The 22,456-nt window shown below is 43.4% G+C and overlaps 1 protein-coding gene across 3 annotated transcripts in view; it reads left to right on the plus strand.

Annotated features, from left to right (window-relative positions):
- Positions 1–22,456, plus strand: part of prickle1a (prickle homolog 1a) — a 119,667-nt gene that overhangs the window by 75,154 nt on the left and 22,057 nt on the right. Inside the window, exon 1 of one of the 3 annotated variants that reach the window (XM_062035385.1) lies at positions 1,799–1,839. The exons of the other annotated variants lie outside the window; for them this stretch is intronic. Within the exon in view, the coding sequence (XP_061891369.1) occupies positions 1,835–1,839 (5 nt within the window). The 5' untranslated portion in view covers positions 1,799–1,834. Of the gene's footprint in view, positions 1–1,798; positions 1,840–22,456 lie in introns of those variants that run through there. 3 annotated transcript variants of the gene reach the window in all.

Genomic DNA, 22,456 nt, shown 5'->3' on the forward strand with positions numbered 1-22,456 from the left:
GAGTACGGTACCATTTTTGATTGATTAGTACTGTGATACTATACTAGTACCGGTATACCGTTCAACCCTTCTTTGAATATTTAAAAATAAATACTATTCTGTGTTATATGTGTTTTACGTTGCATGATTGCACCAAGTAAAATTCCTAGTTTGTGAACCCGTTCTCAAACAATGGCAATTAGAGATGTCCGATAACATCGGACTGTCGATATTATCGGCCAATAAATGCTTTAAAATGTAATATTGGAAATTATCGGTATCGGTTTCAAAATTATCGGTATCAGTTTCAAAAAGTAAAATGTATAACTTTTTAAAAGGCCGCTGTGTACACGGACGTAGGGAGAAGTACAGAGCGCCAATAAACCTTAAAGACACTGTCTTTGTGTGCCGGTCCAATCGCATAATATCTACGGCTTTTCACACACACAAATGAATGCAAGGCATACTTGGTCAACAGCCATACAGGTCACACTGAGGGTGTCCGTATAAACAACTTTAACACTGTTACAAATATGCGCCACACTGTGAACCCACACCAAACAAGAATGACAAACACATTTCGGGACAACATCCGCACCGTAACACAACATAAACACAACGGAACAAATACCCAGAACCCCTTGCAGCACTAACTCTTCCGGGACGCTACAATATACACCCCTTGCTACCCCCTACCCCTAAAACCCTGCCCCCCCCCCCCAAACCTGCCCACCTCAACCTCCTCATGCTCTCTCAGAGAGAGCATGTCCCAAATTCCAAGCTGCTGTTTTGAGGCATGTTAAAAAGAAATAATGCACTTTGTGACTTCAATAATAAATATGGCAGTGCCATGTTGGCATTTTTTTCCATAACTTAAGTTGATTTATTTTGGAAAACCTTGTTACATTGTTTATTGCATCCAGCGGGGCATCACAACAAAATTAGGCATAATAATGTGTTAATTCCACTACTGTGTATATCGGTATCGGTTGATATCGGAATCGGTAATTAAGAGTTGGACAATATCGAAATATCGGATATCGGTAAAAAAGCCATTATCGGACATCTCTAATGGCAATAAAAACTCTTCTGATTCTGATTCTTCTGATTGTAAAACACTAATTACTTCATTGATTCTTTGGCGTACCACTAATGGTAACCGTACCCCAGTTTGAGAATCCCTGAACTTAACCAAGACTAATACCAAACATGTGTGTTGGCTGTGATGTCAGTCACAGATCAGAGTCAGGCCAGACGTAGTTGTTTTATCTAAACACGCCATGAAGGGGTGTGGCATGCGACTGCTACTATCTGACAAAAAGTCGCCATAAACGACAATGCGTGTACTGGCCTGGTGGTGAGTGTTCGGGCGTGCGTCCTCTTTGACCATCACGTCTGTGTTCAAAGGCTCAGTGTGTCTGGTTTGGTCAGCTGTCCCTCTCCGCGGCCCCGGGTGCCCTTTTCAACCATATGGGGGCTCAGCTAGAGTCCATTGGTCTTTGAGAAATGGCCACAACTGGACACACATTCACCTCACGGTCTGTTGTGTGCACTCGGCATTTATGAGGCACAACATGCAAACATTATGCCCTTTGAAGGACAACACGACACTTTCAAGTTATTCATCGTACGTTTCACTAGTGGAGTTGGCAACAAGGAGGAATGTAAACAAATGAAGTGATCAGGGATATTGTTATTTGTGCCATATTGTTGAATGTGTTACTTCATTTGTCGTCCTGAATCAGGTCTGCACGTAATAGGATCCCGTATTTCCTCGAATAGCCGCAGGGGCGTTAATTAATTTAAAACCTCCTGTCACTCCTGCGTTTACCGGAAACCGGCGGGATGGCCGTGCATGCGGTAATTATTTTAAAACCTCTTCTCACTCCGGCGTTTACCAAAAGGAATCCATAAAATTTAGGTGTGCGCTTTGAGTGTGATGTAAGCATACCATCATGAAAAGCACATTTAATTAAAAAAAAACGTTATTATGGTCTTACCTGTACTTATAAATGGAGTCCATTTGCAGCTCCTTCTGACCAAAAGCATCGATAACTTGTTTATAGAAGTCTTCCTTATTTTCTTTTTTCCGTTTTAAAAGTCTCTGTCTCGATGGAGATATTCCTTTAATTATTACCTCCTGCTTCCATTGAAAGTCCAGTTTAGAAAACTGTTTTATTTTAGATACCGGTATGTAATCCTCCTTGTTAAAAAAAAAAAATCTCTTGCTGCGTGTGTTCACTTCTTCTGCAGTACCGGAAGTCGCAAGAAGGATCACTAGCGCGGCAGCGCCCTCTACCACCAGGAGGCGGGAGTCATTTAATGACTTATACAGTATTTCACACACGCAGCTACGGTATTGTTGTGTTCATTCAAGTTAATCTTAAATACTGTTCTTATACTTGAATGCCTATTGGTAATGTGTTCTACTGTCTTACTCAGGCTATTTACGTTGTGCCTTTTGATACCTTGAAGCCACCGTAGTTGGGCTGGGCCTTTTGAGGAAGTTACTGAAATAAAGGAGAGTGCTGTTGTGAAGTTGAGCGAGGCTGTTGTGTCTGTTATTTGAACATAACATTTGGCGAACGAGGATGGCTGACACACCTATATTCTCCCTGCCACCTCCGGACCCGTTTCTACCCCTCCCGGGCGATCCTGTCATTCCCTGGAATCAGTGGAAATCGTCTTTTGAGACGTATCTTTTGGCCACAGGTTTGGACAATGCCACTAGCGCGAGGAAGCGCGCCATTCTCCTACACCTGCTTGGAGCGGAGGGGAACAGAATTTTCAATTCTCTCAGCGGTACGCTGGACACTTATGATGCAGTCATAACAGCTTTGAGCGGACATTTTGTAAAATCACAGAATATCCTACTCCGCCGGTTGGAGTTCAGACGAAGATGTCAGCGCCCGGGTGAGTCTGCCAGGCAGTATGTAGCAGATTTAAGAGCCCTATCACAGAACTGTAATTTCGGCAACCTCACTGATGAACTCATTCGAGACCAGCTCATTGAGAAAACGTCTAATCCCAGAGTGCAGGAGGAGTTGTTACTCAAGGATGCAACTTTGACACTTGATGACGCACTAATAATCGCAATACAAGTGGAATCGGCTACTGAATGTGCGGCCAAAATTGCGGAAAATAAGCCTCATAGGCCTACCCCTGTTATTGAACAGTCAGTGCAACAGCTATCAACCTCAGACCCTGATGCTGCTATACAGGTAGCGCGTCCCCAGCCAACACGTCAACAGAGACGGTGTGGGAATTGTGGCTCCAACCGCCATGCAACAAGGGCCCAGGACTGCCCTGCTAGGGGCCAAACTTGTCGCCGTTGTCAGAAGCCTAACCACTTTGCCAGGTGGTGCCGGTCCGCTCCGGCCGATTACCCTGATGCACAGTCACATGACCCGGCGGTGCCTGTGCGCACTGTAGGCCCCCACTCAGCGACTTTCTCGAGGTGCCCTGTTTACCTGGATGACTGCTGTGTCCCTCTCCTCCTCGACACTGGGGCCAAAGTGTCACTACTGAATGTCGACACCTGCAACCTGCTCTTCCCGAACAGACAGCTACAGCCCCCGTCCACTGCCCTCTGTGGCTACGGCCGCAGCAAAATCGATGTCGTCGGCCTTCTCTACCTCCCGGTTCGTTACACCTCTACAGCTGTGGACCGTTTCCCGTTCCACATCACGCGCCGCGGCGAGAACATCATGGGCCTCGACCTCTTCACTAGCCTGGGTTTTACCCTGCAGGACAACAGCGGTATGCGGATTCTACACGTAGCGTCTCCGAGGCAACACGACCAGCCGGAGCTGTTTAACGGCCTGGGCTGCCTCAGCTCATTTACACACAAGCCACTCCTGGACCACAGCGTGCCTCCCGTGGTCCAGCCCCTTCGCCGTGTTCCCCTGGCTTTGCGGGACGGCGTTACGCAGGAGCTTCAACGCCTCCAGGCTGGTGGAATCATAGAGCCCATCGACGCTTCCCCATGGGTGTCCAACATTGTCATCGCCAAGAAGAAGTCGGGCGGACTGAGAGTCTGCGTCGACCTCCGCCAAGTGAACAAGGCAGTGGTGCCTGACAAATATCCTCTTCCTACGACGGAGGAACTCACTACACACTTCCACGGCTCCCGAGTTTTCAGTAAATTGGACTTGCGCCAGGGCTATTTACAAGTCCCTTTACATAAGGAGAGTAGGGACTTGACAGCGTTTATCACCCACACTGGCCTGTACCGCTACACGAGGATGCCTTTTGGGCTCAATTCAGCGCCGAGTTGTTTCCAGAAAATCATGTCCACAATCCTCGCTAGCTGCACTGGGACTGTGGTGTATCTGGATGATATTGTGGTGCATGGGCCAGATGCTGCCACACACGATGCCCGCCTGGAACAGGTTTTCACCGCACTCAAGCGCCACCATGCCACGCTGAACACAGAGAAGTGTGTTTTCGCTGCACCCGCCATAGACTTTGTTGGGTTCCGTGTCTCCGCCGACGGCATCTCGCCTCTCCAGTCGAACGTGGATGCCATCATCGACGTCCCCACTCCTGCGACGGCCTCCCAGGTGGCATCATTTTTGGGGATGACAGCCTACTACATGCGGTTCCTGCCTCAGTACTCCTCCATTACGGCCCCGCTCAGGATGCTGCTCAGGCAGGAGACACCATGGTCTTGGACTCCCAAGTGCCAGGTTGGTTTCGACGAGTTGAAGCGGCTCCTCACCACGTCTCCGATCCTGGCGCACTTCCAACTGGACAGCCCCACATTCGTGACCTGTGATGCTTCCGCAGTGGCTCTAGGTGCCGTTCTGTCACAGATCCATGATGGCGTAGAGAGACCGGTAGCGTTTGCCTCTTGGGCGCTCAGCCCCACTGAGCAGAAATATTCAGTGGGCGAACGGGAGGCACTCGCCTGTATATGGGCATGTGAGCGTTGGCATCTCTACTTATACGGAAGGTCCTTTACTTTACGGACGGACCACCAGGCCCTGACGACCCTGATGTCTACCTCTGGTGTGGGGCACAGGCCCCTCCGTCTTCACAGATGGTCAGACCGTCTGCAGCAGTATGACTTTCAGCTACAATTCACCCCTGGCAGGAATAACGTGGTGGCAGACTACCTGTCCCGTCCTGCCACCACCCAGGGCCCCGCTGTCTCCCCGGAGGACGAAGAAGACGTGGTCCACCTGGTCCACTCACCATTGAAGGACACTGTCTCCCTTCGTGATTTGGAGACGGCCTCAGCAGCCGAGCCTGTCTTCACCATGCTGCGTGACTACATCAGACACGGTTGGCCTTCCCGTGTCCCACCTGAGCTAGAGCCGTATTCCCGTGTGAAGAACGAACTGTCATGCTGGGGTGAGGCCTGCATCACCCGGGGACACTGCGCTGTTATCCCAGTAGCCCTCAGAGGGTGTGTCTTACAGATGGCACACCAGGGTCACCTTGGCATAGTCAAAGCCAAGCAAAGGTGCCGTGACACAGTGTGGTGGCCCGCCATCGATCGAGACCTGGAGGGACTCATCCGCTCCTGTGCAGCGTGCCTCACCAGTGGGAAGACTGGGCCACCCGCTTCGCCTCCACTCCAGCCCCTGGACTGGCCAACTAAACCGTGGGACCATCTCCAGCTTGATATCTGTGGTGAGCTGCATAATGTGCCACACCACCAGAGGTTTCTTGTGGTGGTCTACGACCTGCATTCCAAGTGGCCTGAGGTGGCTCCCATGGGAACGGTCACCTCTGCTGCCGTCGTCGCCTTCCTGGACCGCCTGTTTTCCCGTTGGGGTTTACCCCGAGCCATCACCACGGACAACGGTCCTCAGTTCCTGTCCTCGGAGTTCACCGCCTACCTTGCCAGCAAGGGTGTTACTCACATCAGAACCTCCGTCTACCACCCCCAGGCAAACGGGGGGGTGGAAAGGTACAACCAATCACTGAAGAATGGACTGCGTGCTCACATGTCCGAGGGATACTCGCTGGAGGCTGCACTGAATCAGACCCTCCTCCACTACAGGGCGACTGTCCACTCTACAACAGGGGTCTCTCCTGCCAGCCTCATGGTGGGTCGAGAGTTTGTGCTTCCCCTGTCGAGACTCCGCCCACCGATGGCCGCGAGCCCGCGACCATGCTCAGCAGCAGTCAAGTCTCGCGTCAAGGGACAACAAACTTCCATGAAGCAAAGGTTCGATCAGAAGCACAGGGCTAAATGGCCAGCTGTCAGAGTGTCGGACTGGGTCAGAGCGCGCCGGCCCCACCGCGCCAACAAACTGTCAACATTCTGGTCTGCTCCATACCAGGTCAGCCGCCAGCTGGGCCCAGCTTCATTTCAGTTAACCGATGGATCCCGTTGGCACGCTAGCTGCCTGCGCAAGGTACCTGCCCCTCCTCACCAGCCTCACGTCACAGGGGTGGCACCGAACATTCCCGCATTGGGGCCACGCCCTCCGGTGCCCGATCCAGTGGCAGCACCCCTCGCCCAGGCTGTGCCGGTCGCGCAGTGCCCTGCTCCAGCACCGGCCCCACTGCCGGTCCCCCTTGCTCCTGAGCCTCGGCCTGTTAGGGCCCGTGCACGCCCTGAGCGTTTTCAGGACTTTGTGGCCACCTTCCATACTTGAAGTTTTAAGAGAGGAGGGGAAATGTTGTGTTCATTCAAGTTAATCTTAAATACTGTTCTTATACTTGAATGCCTATTGGTAATGTGTTCTACTGTCTTACTCAGGCTATTTACGTTGTGCCTTTTGATACCTTGAAGCCACCGTAGTTGGGCTGGGCCTTTTGAGGAAGTTACTGAAATAAAGGAGAGTGCTGTTGTGAAGTTGAGCGAGGCTGTTGTGTCTGTTATTTGAACATAACAGGTATATTAATAAAACATAGATGCTTACTGTTCTCTTTAACATACTGTGCCGGTATTCAATAGCTTGGACCTTAAATCCTACTGAATAGCTCTTTATCTTTTTTCCTTTGTGCGATTGTAAACTACTGAAATCAGCTTCCTCCATTTTCAAAATGAGGACAGATGCGTCACTCGTGACGTAACGAATTTGACCCGGTGGAAGTTCTAGCCATATGCTAAATATTTTGCGAAACGAGTTTGACCCGGTGAAAATTATAGACATGCGATAATAAAATTAATATTTTGCAAAACGAATTTGATCCGGCTTCAATAATAAACCGGCGATAAGGCCAAGCATGCGTTAATTATTTTGAGAAACGAGTTTGACCCGGCAGTAATTCTAGACGTGCGAATACTATATTCCCTGCGCCAATTCAAGGAAATACGGTAGGTCTTTATTGTCATTGCACAAGTACAACGAAACTTTGTTTTCAGCACAAACCCGTTCAAGGTTAAACAAACAAACAGTGTACAGTGTTACAGAACAGGAACGCTGATGGGTCGCTACAAGGCGCCCCGTAAAAGATGGGAAAAAGGTCAACGCTTGGGAAGGATGAGTAAAAAAATACAATCTAGACTGGGCTCCTAAGGGGGCCCAGTCTTGAGTGGGAAAAAACCTCCATAGCAAAGCACATACACATATTACAACGTACATATCGAGACTTGCAACAGAGGGGGGCATGGTGGCAGGCCGCAGCTCTCAGGCGCTGCCCATCCTTCCATCACCCCTATGGGATTTGCGTAAATGTAATGTAATGTAATGTAAAACCATGACGGGGACGGCGTGGCGCTGTTGGGAGAGTGGTCGTGCCAGCAACCTGATGGTTCCTGGTTCGATCCCCACCTTCTACCGACCTCGCCACGTCCGTTGTGTCCTTGAGCAAGACACTTCACCCTTGCTCCTGATGGGTCGTGGTTAGGGTCTTGCATGGCAGCTGCCGCCATCAGTGTGTGAATGTGTGTGTGAATGGTTGAATGTGGAAATAGTGTCAAAGCGCTTTGAGTACCTTGAAGGTAGAAAAGCGCTATACAAGTATAACTAATTTATGATTGATTAAGCATTTTGATGTCCCATATGCTTTAAAATGTAATATCTGAAAATATCGGTATCGTTTTTTTAATTATCGGTATAGGTATTTTTTTTAATTATTTATTTTTTATTTTTATTTTTTTATTAAATCAACATAAAAAACACAAGATACACTTACAATTCGTACACCAACCCAAAACAACTCCCTCCCCCATTTACACTCATTCACACTTATTCACACAAAAGGGTTGTTTCTTTCTGTTATTAATATTCTGGTTCCTACATTATATATCAATATAGATCAATACAGTCTGCAAGGGATACAGTCCGTAAGCACACATGATTGTGCGTGCTGCTGGTCCACTAATAGTACTAACCTTTAACAGTTAATTTTACTCATTTTCATTAATTACTAGTTTCTATGTAACTGTTTTTATATTGTTTTACTTTCTTTTTTATTCAAGAAAATGTTTTTAATTTATTTATCTTATTTTATTTTATAATTCTTTTTAAAAAGGACCTTATCTTCACCATACCTGGTTGTCCAAATTAGGCATAATAATGTGTTAATTCCACGACTGTATATATCTGTATCGGTTGATATCGGTATCTGTAATTAAGAGTTGGACAATATTGGAATATCGGATATTGGCAAAAAAGCCATTATGGGACATCCCTAATTTGTATCTACTTTTAAGCGCACAAATTAAGACATAAGATTTTCTCGGGCGATGGGCCCTAGGAAGATTAGTGTGTAGCAACTAATGGGGATGCATTTCAAACAAACAAATCAAGACAAAATAATTGTTTTGCCATAATTTCCGGATTGTAAAGCGCACTGCCGATGAGCGGGTCTATTCAGTTCTATTTTCATACAAAAGGCGCACCGGATTATAAGGCGCATTATATTATGATTTAACCCTTATGTGGTGTTCGGGTCTGTGGGACCCGATTTCATTTTTTTATTAAAAGAAAAATGATACAATTAATTAATTTTTCAAACTGAGACTCAATGACTTTGGCTCATTTTCTGTGAAGAACATATATCAGAATACATATTTAATGACCACACACCATACACCCCCCCTACACATTTCTATTACATATAAGATGTCCGGGTCCGGGGCTAATAGAAGTGTGGAAATTGATGTTCTGTGTACCACACACACACACACACACACACACACACACACACACACACACACACACACACACACACACACACACACACACACACAGCAGGCCTAGACAGGAGGAGGACATAGTGTAGGTACACAGAACATCAGAGGGTCAAATGTGCGAGAAAATGAGAGCAGACAGTGTTGACAAACAATGTTGCAACCTTGTGTGGGAACTGCAGGTGCAGAAACACAAAAGAAGAATCCCTGTGGGATGCAGAAACTGGTAGAGAAATTTTCCGTGCAACGTTCATATTGTTGTTACTCAGCCAGCGTTTGTGGGTCTGATGGACCCGTTGCATTTTGTGGCTTTTAATGCCTCACAATCAAACACTTTTATGTTAAAATACTGAACAGATGTTTATTGGGATAAAGTAAACATCTGTTCAGTATGTTGTGGCTTTTATTGCCTCACAATCAAACACTTTTATGTTAAAATACTGAACAGATATTTATTGGGATAAAGTAAACATCTGTTCAGTATTTTAACATAAAAGTGTTTGATTGGGAGGCATTAAAAGCCACATTGTCATTGTTGTTTGGTGTGGGTTCACAGTGTGGCGCATATTTGTAACAGTGTTAAAGTTGTTTATACGTCCACCCTCAGTGTGACTTGTATGGCTGTTGACAAAGTATGCTTGCATTCACTTGTGTGTGCTTGAAATTAACTAATTAAGATCATACAACGTGTCAGCCTTTCTTGACATCTTCGAGTAAAGACCATTGTCAAACCCGTCCAACGCTACATTATTATGTGATTGGGCCGGCACGCTGTTTATATGGAGGAAAAGCGGACACCTGGACAGCGTGCGGCTGTTAATGGGTGAAGGTTTCAGGGGAGAGAGAACGTTAAAGGCAGTGTCTTTAAGGCACGCCCCCAATATTGTTGTCCGGGTGGAAATCGGGAGAAATTCGGGAGAATGGTTGCCCAGGGAGATTTTCGGGAGGGTCACTGAAATTCGGGAGTCTCCCGGGAAAATCGGGAGGGTTGGCAAGTATGCTCCATAGCGAGTCTACTGACAGATATAAGTTAGAACTATACGCTGCTTTATATTAGAAATAACACCGGAGGATGCACGTGCACGTACGGGCCAGTCTGCCCCACGACAAGAGGACAGAGAAAGAGAAAGAGCTTATTGACTACAATGGCGGACTCGCACAAAGCACTTTGGGTGAATTTATACCATATATGGACATATCCGCTGACGTCATGGTGCAGAGCAAATTCCAAACGGCTTGATAAGCGGAAGTGTGAAGGAAAGCAAAAGTGTTTTATAAATATCTCCGCCGTGCCTTCACCGTTCGATTTCAAATTTCCAGGACTTATGCAGATCCCAAACACAGAGGTAGGAAAAGATGGGTTTTGCATAATAGGGCCCCTTTAAGTAATGGTACATTTAATAATGGAGTGAAACGATTCCTGGACTAATCAGAGTAACTCTATTTCAGAAAATCCATCCATCCATCCATCCATTTCCTACCGCTTGTCCCTTTTGGGGTCGCAGGGGTTTGCTGGAGCCTATCTCAGCTGCATTCGGGCGGGAGGCAGGGTACACCCAGGACAAGTCGCCACCTCATCACAGGGCCAACACAGATATACAGAAAACATTCACACTCACATTCACACACTAGGGACCATTTAGTGTTGCCAATCAACCTATCCCCAGGTGCATGTCTTTGGAGGTGGGAGGGGCCTATCTCCAGGTGCATGTCTTTGGAGGTGGGAGGAAGCCGGAGTACCCGGAGGGAACCCACGCAGTCACGGGGAGAACATGCAAACTCCACACAGAAAGATCCTGAGCCCGTGATTGAACTCAGGACTACTCAGGACCTTCGTATTGTGAGGCACTTACCCCTGTGCCACCGTGCTGCCCCATTTCAGGAAATGATTGATTTTTTTCTGCTATTTAAAAATAAATAAAGCTAAAAGCATAACACTGTTAGCTCGCTCAAACTGTTAACATGTAGCATGAGTGTGGGACTACGTTCACACTGCAGGGTCCAATTCAGATTATTTGGTCAAATCTCATCTTTTTAGTGGCCGTTCACACTACCAAAAAAAAAAGCGATTTCTAATGTGAATGCAATCTGACCCGCATGCGGACATGACGCCACACGTGCTGCAGTGGAAATAAACATGGCTTCCACTCTAGTCGGTCTCAGGTGTGGCGCATTTGTGGCAATTTCAAAGGTTTTGTGCAATCAAAGTCGACATTTTCTGAACCATATTATTGCGTGTCGAACAGGGTTGTCAAACGTACGGCCTGACGGATGAGTTTGCTTAGTTTAAAAAGGAGCCAAAATTTTGGAATGAAAGAAACAGCTGTTCTAAATGTGTCCACTAGATGTCGCAATAGCAATTATTTGTATCTTTGTAGATTATGCTACATATGTAAAAAAAAAAATACAGGAAAATGATCAAACTACATAAATAACATCCTGTAATTTGATTTTGATATTATTTTTTTATCTTGATAAATTGAACATTAACACCAATGAGTTGACTGACGAGTATTATCACATAATTTCTTCAGAAAGTATAAATAACGTCAAATTAAGGTAGAATACTATTAAAAACAACAAGTGTAAAAATAAAAACTAACAACATTATGATTTGTACATTTTCAGAATGTGCTTGTTCTATTTTTAAACGAAGAAAACTAATTTTTTAAAAATAATAATCATTTAAAAAAATAATAATAATATAATTTAAAAAATTAAAAAATAGATAATAAAAAAATAAAAATAAATACAAAAATAAAGAAGTTGTCTTTATTTTTAAGTTATTTTGCCGTGATTTTACCAGTCCGGCCCACTTGGGAGTAGGTTTTTCTCCATGTGGTCCCCCCATCTAAAATGAGTTTGACACCCCTGGTGTAGAAGATTAAAGAGGACAAGGATTTAGGCTCTGGCAGTTTTATGGGGTACTTTGCTTCGAAGAGAGAGACAGGAGGGGTCCTAAAAACATATTATTTTTACCTGTTTTCTGCCCCGTTGTCGACTATTTATTTTGCAACCCTCTATCTTGGCCAATAATTATGACACTTTCTGATGATGTTCTGGTCGGATAAATGCAACCTGAGTGCGGAAGCGTTCACATTAAGGACGCACAGCATATCTATCAGATGTATTTCCACGTACGAAAGAGGCCTTGGTTAGATATGAAAAATTGGAAATTGCACTGTTCACATGGACATGAAAAAATCCAATACAGGTCGCATATGGGCCAAAAATGGGACTTGACCTGAACAAAGCCTATAAGACAAACTGGCCTTACTAATTGTTGCTAAGTTCATAGAGTGCACGGTGATAGCAATGTCCTTTGAAAATACACAGCAATGTGAAATCGTATGGCTATCAGCGCTAATCGCTAACTAGCGAGCGTATGCTTTCTATGTTATGTTCATTTCGAATACGAAAACAAAATGACACACTAATACAACACACAGTGTCACACAAAGGTCAACATTTCCACAACTATTACGGACACTTTCCTTCACTTCTTCTATTCAATCCGCAACAAATGTGTGCGTACACAACAATGATACATTCACATGAAAGTAAGGTTATCAAGTGAAGTGAACAATATTTATATAGCGCCTTTTCTCTAGAGACTCAAAGCGCTTCACATCGTGAAACCCATTTTCTACATCTTTAAGCTACAAACGTTTGTACATCTCAACCAGTGTGTGTGGCACTGGGAGCATGTGGGTAGAGTGTCCTGCCCAAAGACTAGGCCAGGGGTCGGCAACCCAAAATGTTGAAAGAGCCGTATTGGACCAAAAATACGACAAAAAGAAAATCTGTCTGAAGCCACAAAAAATTAAGCGCCTTATATAAGTGTTATAATGAAGACAACACATGATGTGTCTATATTAGTTATATTAGCCTACTATCAAAATTACTTTAAAAGTCTAATATAAGTGTTATAATGAAGGCAACACATGATGTAAGTGTCTATATTAGTTATATTAGCCTACTATCAAAATGACTTTAAAAGTCTTATATAAGTGTTATAATGAAGACAACACATGATGTAAGTGTCTATATTAGCTATATTAGCCTACTATCAAAATTACTTTAAAAGTCTTATATAAGTGTCATAATGAAGACAACACATGATGTAAGTGTCTATATTAGCTATATTAGTCTACTGTCAAAATGACTTGAAAAGTCTTATATAAGTAATAGTCAAATCAACGTCAGAATCCAACATTGTTTAAACGTCAAAAAGTATGTTTATTCAACGTTGTATTTGTATTGTAGAATATCGGTTGGAAAATGACCAAATCTCAATGGTCAAATCAACGTCACAACCTGACATTGATTAAACGTCGTCAAAAAGCATGTTGTTTCAACGTTGTATTTGTGTTGTAGAATATTGGTTGGGAAATTACCACATTTCAATGTTAAAATCAATGTTGTCAAAAAGCATGTTATTTCAACGTATTTGTATTGTAGAATATTGGTTGGGAAATGACCGAATTTCAATGTTCAAATCAACGTCAGAAGCCGACATTGATTAAACGTAGTCAAAAAGCATGTTGTTTCAACGTTGTATTTGTGTTGTAGAATATTGGTTGGGAAATGACCACATTTCAATGGCGTAATCAACGTCAGAAACCGACATTGATTAAACGTCGTCAAAAAGCATGTTGTTTCAACGTTGTATTTGTGTTGTAGAATATTGGTTGGGAAATGACCACATTTCAATGGTCAAATCAAAGTCACAACCTGACATTGATTAAAGGATGTCAAAAAGCATGTTGTTTCAACGTTGTATTTGTGTTGTAGAATATTGGTTGGGAAATGACCACATTTCAATGGCGTAATCAACGTCAGAAACCGACATTGATTAAACGTCGTCAAAAAGCATGTTGTTTCAACGTTGTATTTGTGTTGTAGAAAATTGGTTGGGAAATGACCAAATTTCAATGATCAAATCAATGATGTCAAAAAGTATGATGATTCAATGTTGTATTTGTATTGTAGAATATTGGTTGGGAAATGACCAAATTTCAATGGCCTAAACAACGTCAGAACCCGACATTGAATAAAAGTTGTCAAAAAGCAGGATGTTTCCACGTTGTGTTTGTGTTGTAGAAAATTGGTTGGGAAATGACCAAATTTCAATGGTCAAATCAACGTCAGAAGCCAACATTGATTAAACAATGTCAAAAAGCATGTTGTTTCAACGTTGTATTTGTATTGTAGAATATTGGTTGGGTAATGACCATATTTCAATGATCAAATCAATGTTGTCAAAAAGCATGTTATTTCAACGCTGTATTTGTATTGTAGAATATTGGTTGGGAAATTACCAAATTTCAATGGTCAAATCAACGTCAGAAGCCAACATTGATTAAACAATGTCAAAAAGCATGTTGTTTCAACGTTGTATTTGTATTGTAGAATATTGGTCGGGTAATGACCATATTTCAATGATCAAATCAATGTTGTCAAAAAGCATGTTATTTCAACGCTGTTTGTATTGTAGAATATTGGTTGGGAAATTACCAAATTTCAATGGTCAAATCAACGTCAGAAGCCAACATTGATTAAACAATGTCAAAAAGCATGTTGTTTCAACATTGTATTTGTATTGTAGAATATTGGTTGGAAAATGACCACATTTCAATGGCGTAATCAACGTCACAACCTGACATTGATTAAACGTTGTCAAAAAAGCACGCTGTTTCCACGTTGTGTTTGTGTTGTAGAATATTGGTTGGGAAATGACCAAATTTCAAAGGTCAAATGAACGTCACAACCTGACATTGATTAAACGTCGTCAAAAAGCATGTTGTTTCAACGTTGTATTTGTATTGTAGAATATTGGTTGGGAAATGACCAAATTTCAAAGGTCAAATGAACGTCACAACCTGACATTGATTAAACGTCGTCAAAAAGCATGTTGTTTCAACGTTGTATTTGTATTGTAGAATATTGGTTGGGAAATGACCAAATTTCAATGATCAAATCAACATCACAACTTGACATTGATTAAACGTTTTCAAAAAGCATGTTGTTTCCACGTTGTATTTGTGTTGTGGAATATTGGTTGGGAAATGACCACATTTCAATGATCAAATCAATGTTGTCAAAAAGCATGTTATTTCAACCTTGTATTTGTATTGTAGAATATTGGTTGGGAAATGACCAAATTTGGCGTAATCAACGTCGGAACCCGACATTGATTAAACGTTGTCAAAAAGCACGAAGTTTCCACGTTGTGTTGTAGAATATTGGTTGGGAAATGACCGAATTTCAATGGTCAAGTCAACGTCAGAAGCCAACATTGATTAAACGTAGTCAAAAAAGATGTTGTTTCAATGTTGTATTTGTATTGTAGAATATTGGTTGGGAAATGACCACATTTCAATGTTAAAATCAATGTTGTCAAAAAGTATGTTGTTTCAACGTTGTATTTGTGTTGTAGAATATTGGTTGGAAAATTACCAAATTTCACAACACCACAACTTGACATTGATTAAACGTTGTCAAAAATCATGTTGTTTCCACGTTGTGTTTGTGTTGTATAATTTTGGTTAAGAAATTACCAAATGTCAATGATCAAATCAACGTCACAACCTGATTAAACGTTGTCAAAAAGCATGTTGTTTCAACGTTGTATTTGTATTGTAGAATATTGGTTGGGAAATGACCAAATTTCAATGGTAAAATGAACGTCACAACCTGACATTGATTAAACGTCGTCAAAAAGCATGTTGTTTCAACGTTGTATTTGTATTGTAGAATATTGGTTGGGAAATGACCACATTTCAATGATCAAATCAACATCACAACTTGACATTGATTAAACGTTTTCAAAAAGCATGTTGTTTCCACGTTGTATTTGTGTTGTGGAATATTGGTTGGGAAATGACCACATTTCAATGATCAAATCAATGTTGTCAAAAAGCATGTTATTTCAACCTTGTATTTGTATTGTAGAATATTGGTTGGGAAATGACCAAATTTCAATGGCGTAATCAACGTCGGAACCCGACATTGATTAAACGTTGTCAAAAAGCACGAAGTTTCCACGTTGTGTTGTAGAATATTGGTTGGGAAATTACCGAATTTCAATGGTCAAATCAACGTCAGAAGCCAACATTGATTAAACGTAGTCAAAAAAGATGTTGTTTCAATGTTGTATTTGTATTGTAGAATATTGGTTGGGAAATGACCACATTTCAATGTTAAAATCAATGTTGTCAAAAAGTATGTTGTTTCAACGTTGTATTTGTGTTGTAGAATATTGGTTGGAAAATTACCAAATTTCACAACACCACAACTTGACATTGATTAAACGTTGTCAAAAATCATGTTGTTTCCACGTTGTGTTTGTGTTGTATAATTTTGGTTAAGAAATGACCAAATGTCAATGATCAAATCAACGTCACAACCTGATTAAACGTTGTCAAAAAGCATGTTGTTTCAACCTTGTATTTGTGTTGTAGAATATTGGTTGGGAAATGACACACCGGGGTGACGCGACAAGATGGCGCCAGCTTGTTCGGCGAGTCGTCTGTCTCGAAGCCTCTGTTTTTTGTTTGCTGTAGCCTCATTTTTATGCACTTACTGGGATGTCTCTGCTCTACTGTGCTATGATCGCCAAGCACTGTTTAATATCCGAGCTCAAAACTTTAGCGAGACATGGGTACCCAGATTCGACTCGGGAAATTGGACAAACCCCCCTCGCGTGCTGTCAGGTATCCCCGCTTACCTGCGTCGTGCGCCGGCGGCTCCTTCACGAAGAAGGCGCTCCAAGAGGCGGGGGAGGAGGGGAGGTATTTTGGTGAAACTCAGGATCCTGCTGTCATCCTCTCGCACGTTCGATCATCGCCTCCTTCCTGGTGGACGCTGCCGGCGTACCTCCGATGTCCGGCGCACAGCGCGCTGGATCCAACCTGTCGCCTCTACCCTGGGCGACCTCCTGGCGCCGGCGACCGCTGCTGCCTCCGGCCTTTCTCCGCTGCTTCTCCTCCCGGTTAACCCGGCGGCATCTCCGGGCCGCGCTCCTCCTGGCTTGGTCTCACGGTGCTCTCCGGCCCGTGGGTTTGGGCGTGGTTTGGACCGCTCCGCCCTACGCATGCTGAAGCGTGCTGTATCACCTGCTAGCGAGGAGTTTAATCTTCGGATGGCCCTGTTAAATGTCCGGTCCTTGGCGAACAAAACGTTCTGGCTCAATGACTTCTTTACCACCCGAGAGTTGGATTTTATGTTCCTCACCGAGACCTGGCTGACTGTTGGAGACAATGTGGCGTTCTCCGAATTGCTTCCACCGGACTGTGATTTCCTCAACTCCCCCAGGACTACAGGCAGGTGCGGAGGAGGTTTAGCCTCTGTTCACAAATCTTCGTTCACTTGTCGGCAGATTCCACACGTTACCTATGCTAGTTTTGAACTACAACTCTTTGAATTAATTCTGTCTCCCCCTGTTCTGTGCGCAGTGGTATATCGTCCACCTAAATTCAACAAAGACTTTTTACATCACTTTGCTGATTTTCTATCGGGGATTTTGGTGAATTACGACCAAATTGTAATTTGCGGCGATTTTAATGTTCATGTTTGCTGCCAATCAAAACCTCTGGCCCGAGATTTTCTGAATCTCCTTGATTCATTTGACCTCAAGCAATCTGTCATTGGCCCGACACACGAAAAGGGACATACTTTAGATCTCGTGGTATCATATGGTTTATCTGTTTCTGTAAATGAAATATGTGCTATGTCTCTCTCCGACCATTCACCAATTTTGTTTACAACGGTAATCCCGTGCTCTGGCAATAATTCCAGCTATGTCCCCGAGCGCCGCTCACGCATGATCAACCCTTCAACTGCTGCTATGTTTTCAGTTGCCTTCAATAGTCATTCAATCTGTGTACTGGGTGTAAACTGTGATTTTACTGCTGACGAGATTTTTTCCATGTTTACCTCGGCTTGCACTGATATTTTGGACTCTGTTGCGCCCCTTAGATCCAAACGTAGCAAAGCTTTTCTAACACCATGGCTAAATAACTCTACGCGCGCTCTCAGACGTGCTTGCAGGCGCGCGGAGCGAAAGTGGGTGAAGGATAGGCTTCATGTCTCCCTCCAAATCCTGCGGGACTCCGTGTCTGAATACCAGCGAGCCGTAAAAGCATCGAAAACAAAGTATATTTCCACCTTGATCTCCAGTAACAGTCATAAACCCCAAGTTCTTTTTAAAGTTTTAAATTCTCTCATCAACCCCCGTGATGTGTCACCTGTTGTCCCCTCACCTGTCCTCTGTGAAAGTTTCTTAAACTTCTTCATTGACAAAATCTCTGCACTCAGACCATCTGACACCTCCGCTCCTCCTCTCCCTCCCCCTCCCCCGCTTCCCCAGCTTGCTGTTTTCGAGCAGTTTGAGCCTATTTCCCTCTCCTCCCTCTCGGACGCAGTCAAACACCTGCGGCCCACATATTGCCCATCAGATAGCCTTCCCTCTCGCCTTCTCAAAGAAGTCCATGATTCAGTTGGCCCTACTATTTTATGGTTGATTAACACCTGCCTCTCCTCCGGATATGTCCCGGCTGCTTTTAAGCATGCTGTGGTGCAGCCTTTAATTAAAAAGAAAAATCTTGACACGTCTGTTCTTTCTAACTTTAGGCCTATCTCTCAGTTACCCTTTCTGTCCAAAATCCTTGAGAGAGTAGTGTATGTCCAGTTACAATCTTTTCTAGCTGCAAATAACATCCACGAGAAATTCCAATCTGGTTTCAAAACATCTCACAGCACTGAAACGGCACTCCTGAGGGTGCAAAACGATCTGCTTCTGGCCGCTGACTCTGGTAGTCCTGTGATCCTGATGCTTCTGGACCTCACAGCTGCCTTTGACACAGTGGATCACAGGATTCTACTGTCACGACTGAGGCAGTACGTGGGCATCTCAGGTGTAGCCCTAAGCTGGTTTCAGTCCTACCTAACTGACCGGAGTTTCTCTGTGCAGCTAGGAGACTTTCTCTCCTCGGTGGCCCCCCTTACCTGTGGTGTTCCTCAGGGGTCAATCCTGGGTCCCATACTCTTCCTACTGTACATTCTACCTTTAGGTGAAATCCTGGTCAAGCACAATGTCCCATTCCACTGTTATGCCGATGATGTTCAGATCTATTTACCTCTTAAGGCCACAGGACAGGTCGCACTTCAACCACTGCTTGACTGTCTGACTGACATTAAAGCATGGATGAGTGCTAACTTCCTCAACCTTAATGAGAGCAAGACCGAGATAATCATCTTCGGCGATACATCTCCAGTCTCGTCTGTCAGTGCTCTTGGTCCTCTGGGTGTAAACATCCGGTCCTCCGTGAGAAATCTCGGTGTGATCTTTGATAGTGCCTTCAAATTCACCAAACAGGTCAGCTCAGTGGTTAGTACCAGCTTTTACCATCTCAGAACCCTAGCAATGACCAAGGCCTATCTCTCCCAGAGCGACCTGGAGACTGCTATCCACGCCTTCATCACACACCGGCTAGACAACAATAACTCACTGTACGCTGGCATTGATCAGGCATCACTCCGCCGTTTGCAGCTTGTGCAAAACGCGGCTGCCCGTCTCCTCACCAGTACCAAAAAACGCGAGCACATCACCCCAGTGCTGGCCTCACTCCACTGGCTCCCTGTCCGTCACCGCATTGATTTTAAATTACTTTTAATTGTTTTTAAATCCCTAAATGGTCTGGCCCCACAATACTTGACCGAGCTGCTGCATCACCATACCTCGTCTAGAGCCTTGAGGTCAGCTGACCAAATGCTTTTGGCGGTCCCCAGATCCAGGCTAAAGACCAGAGGGGACAGAGCCTTTTCCGTTGCCGCCCCTAAGCTCTGGAACAGCCTTCCCCTCCACATTAGGTCAGCCCGGAGCCTGGGGGTCTTCAAAACCCTCCTTAAAACCTACCTCTTCTCGCTGGCCTTTGACCCGAGCTGAGTCCGCCCACTAGGCCACCATTTCTAGTCCCCCCCCCCCCTCCCACCCCTTCGCTTTAGTTGTATTTTTCAATTTGTAGCACTTTTATTATTATTATTATTTTTTTTTTCTGCAAAAAATTTTTTTTTTTTTTTAAACTTTTTATTCGACCCCTTTTACCGTATTGCATTTGTATTGTCTTGTTTAGCACACTCATTGTTTATGTTCTTTGTTTGTTTGTTTTTTGTTTTGCTTAGTTGTTGTTTTTTTTTGTTGTTGTTGGTTTTTTTTGTTTGTTTTTTGTTTGCTCCATGCTTTTTTAACCTGTAAAGCACTTTGGTGCAACCTAAACAGTTGTTGAAAATGTGCTATATAAATAAAGTTGACTTGACTTGACTTGACTTGATGACCAAATTTCAATGATCAAATCGACGTCAGAAGCCAACATTGATTAAACGTTGTCAAAAAGCATGTTGTTTCAATGTTGCTCAACATCAGGGTTTATTTCAACAAGTTGTCAACGTTGTTTCAATGTCTTGTGCCTGCAGGCATTGAGTCAAGTGTGAGACAGACTGGTCACAAGTGTGAGACAGACTGGTCACAAGTGTGAGACAGACTGGTCACAAGTGTGAGACAGACTGGCTGCTTGTGCAGCCCTTTGAGACACTTGTGATTTAGGGCTATATAAATAAACATTGATTGATTGTTTTAATAATGTTTCTGTTGGAGGACAAACATGACACACACCTTCCTAATTGTTGGGAAGCCCACTGTTTAATATGTTTGTGTTTATACTTCACTGATGACAGCATTTGTCCGACTAATTTTGGGCGGTCCTTGAACTCACCGTAGTTGGTTTACATGTACAACTTTCTCCGACGCTGCCACAGAAAGACGTGTTTTATGCCACTCATTCTTTGAGACATTTTGCCCACCAAACGTTTTTTTGCTGTGTGTGAATGCACAAAGGTGAGCTTTGTTGATGTTATTGACTCGCGTGGAGCGCTAATAATCCATGCTAACATGCTATTTAGGCTAGCTGTGCGTACATATTGCATCATCATGCCTCGTTTATAGGTGTATTTGAGTTCTGTTCATACTTGCCAACCTTGAGACCTCCGAATTCGGGAGTATTTCTTATATATATATATATATATATATATATATATATATATATATATATATATATATATATATATATATATATATATATACACTACCGTTCAAAAGTTTGGGGTCACATTGAAATGTCCTTATTTTTGAAGGAAAAGCACTGTACTTTTCAATGAAGATAACTTTAAACTAGTCTTAACTTTAAAGAAATACACTCTATACATCGCTAATGTGGTAAATGACTATTCTAGCTGCAAATGTCTGGTTTTTGGTGCAATATCTACATAGGTGTTTAGAGGCCCATTTCCAGCAACTATCACTCCAGTGTTCTAATGGTACAATGTGTTTGCTCATTGGCTCAGAAGGCTAATTGATGATTAGAAAACACTTGTGCAATCATGTTCACACATCTGAAAACAGTTTAGCTCGTTACAGAAGCTACAAAACTGACCTTCCTTTGAGCAGATGGAGTTTCTGGAGCATCACATTTGTGGGGTCAATTAAACGCTCAAAATGGCCAGAAAAAGAGAACTTTCATCTGAAACTCGACAGTCTATTCTTGTTCTTAGAAATGAAGGCTATTCCACAAAATTGTTTGGGTGACCCCAAACTTTTGAACGGTAGTGTATATATATATATATATATATATATATATATATATATATATATATATATATATATATATATATATATACCCTTCCCCTTCCAGCTGTCCTGGATGAACTGAAATTATTTTTTCCAATCATTTTGGAACTTGCAAGCGTACTTCTTCTTCTTACTCGTCGTCGCCATGTCTCCTCTTCGTTCTTCTGCTTCGTCTCTGTTATGTTTTTGGACATTACTACTTGCCGTAGTTTTGAAGCAATGCATGATGGGAATCCGGATGCTGTGTGTCAGTGTATTAACGTGCCGGCTGGAATAAACACACGCTGAGAAATAGCTCCGTGCCTGCCTACTTTATGTGTTATGGATAAACCTATGGATAACGGAGACATATATAATAGTCTCCTTTTCAGGTGAGAGAGGACGCTAAAGGCACGCCCCCAATATTGTTGTCCGGGTGGAAAATTTGGAGAATGGTTGCCCCGGGAGATTTTCGGGAGGGGCACTGAAATTCGGGAGTCTCCCGGCAAAATCGGGAGGGTTGGCAAGTATGGTTCTGTTAATTTCCTTTACTTACGTCCTCTGTGTATTTAATTTATATTTGCATGTCTGTAATATTGGCAACATTTCTGATTGTGCGCCATGTTGTTCCAGACCACAGCAAACGTTACCCAGCTTGCAAAGATTGTAATAAATCCATTAGAAGAAGACGGCCTGTCGTTTCCTTTAACTTGGAC

The sequence above is a fragment of the Entelurus aequoreus genome, linkage group LG24 (assembly GCF_033978785.1).
Source record: "Entelurus aequoreus isolate RoL-2023_Sb linkage group LG24, RoL_Eaeq_v1.1, whole genome shotgun sequence".
In the NCBI taxonomy this organism is placed as follows: domain Eukaryota; kingdom Metazoa; phylum Chordata; class Actinopteri; order Syngnathiformes; family Syngnathidae; genus Entelurus; species Entelurus aequoreus.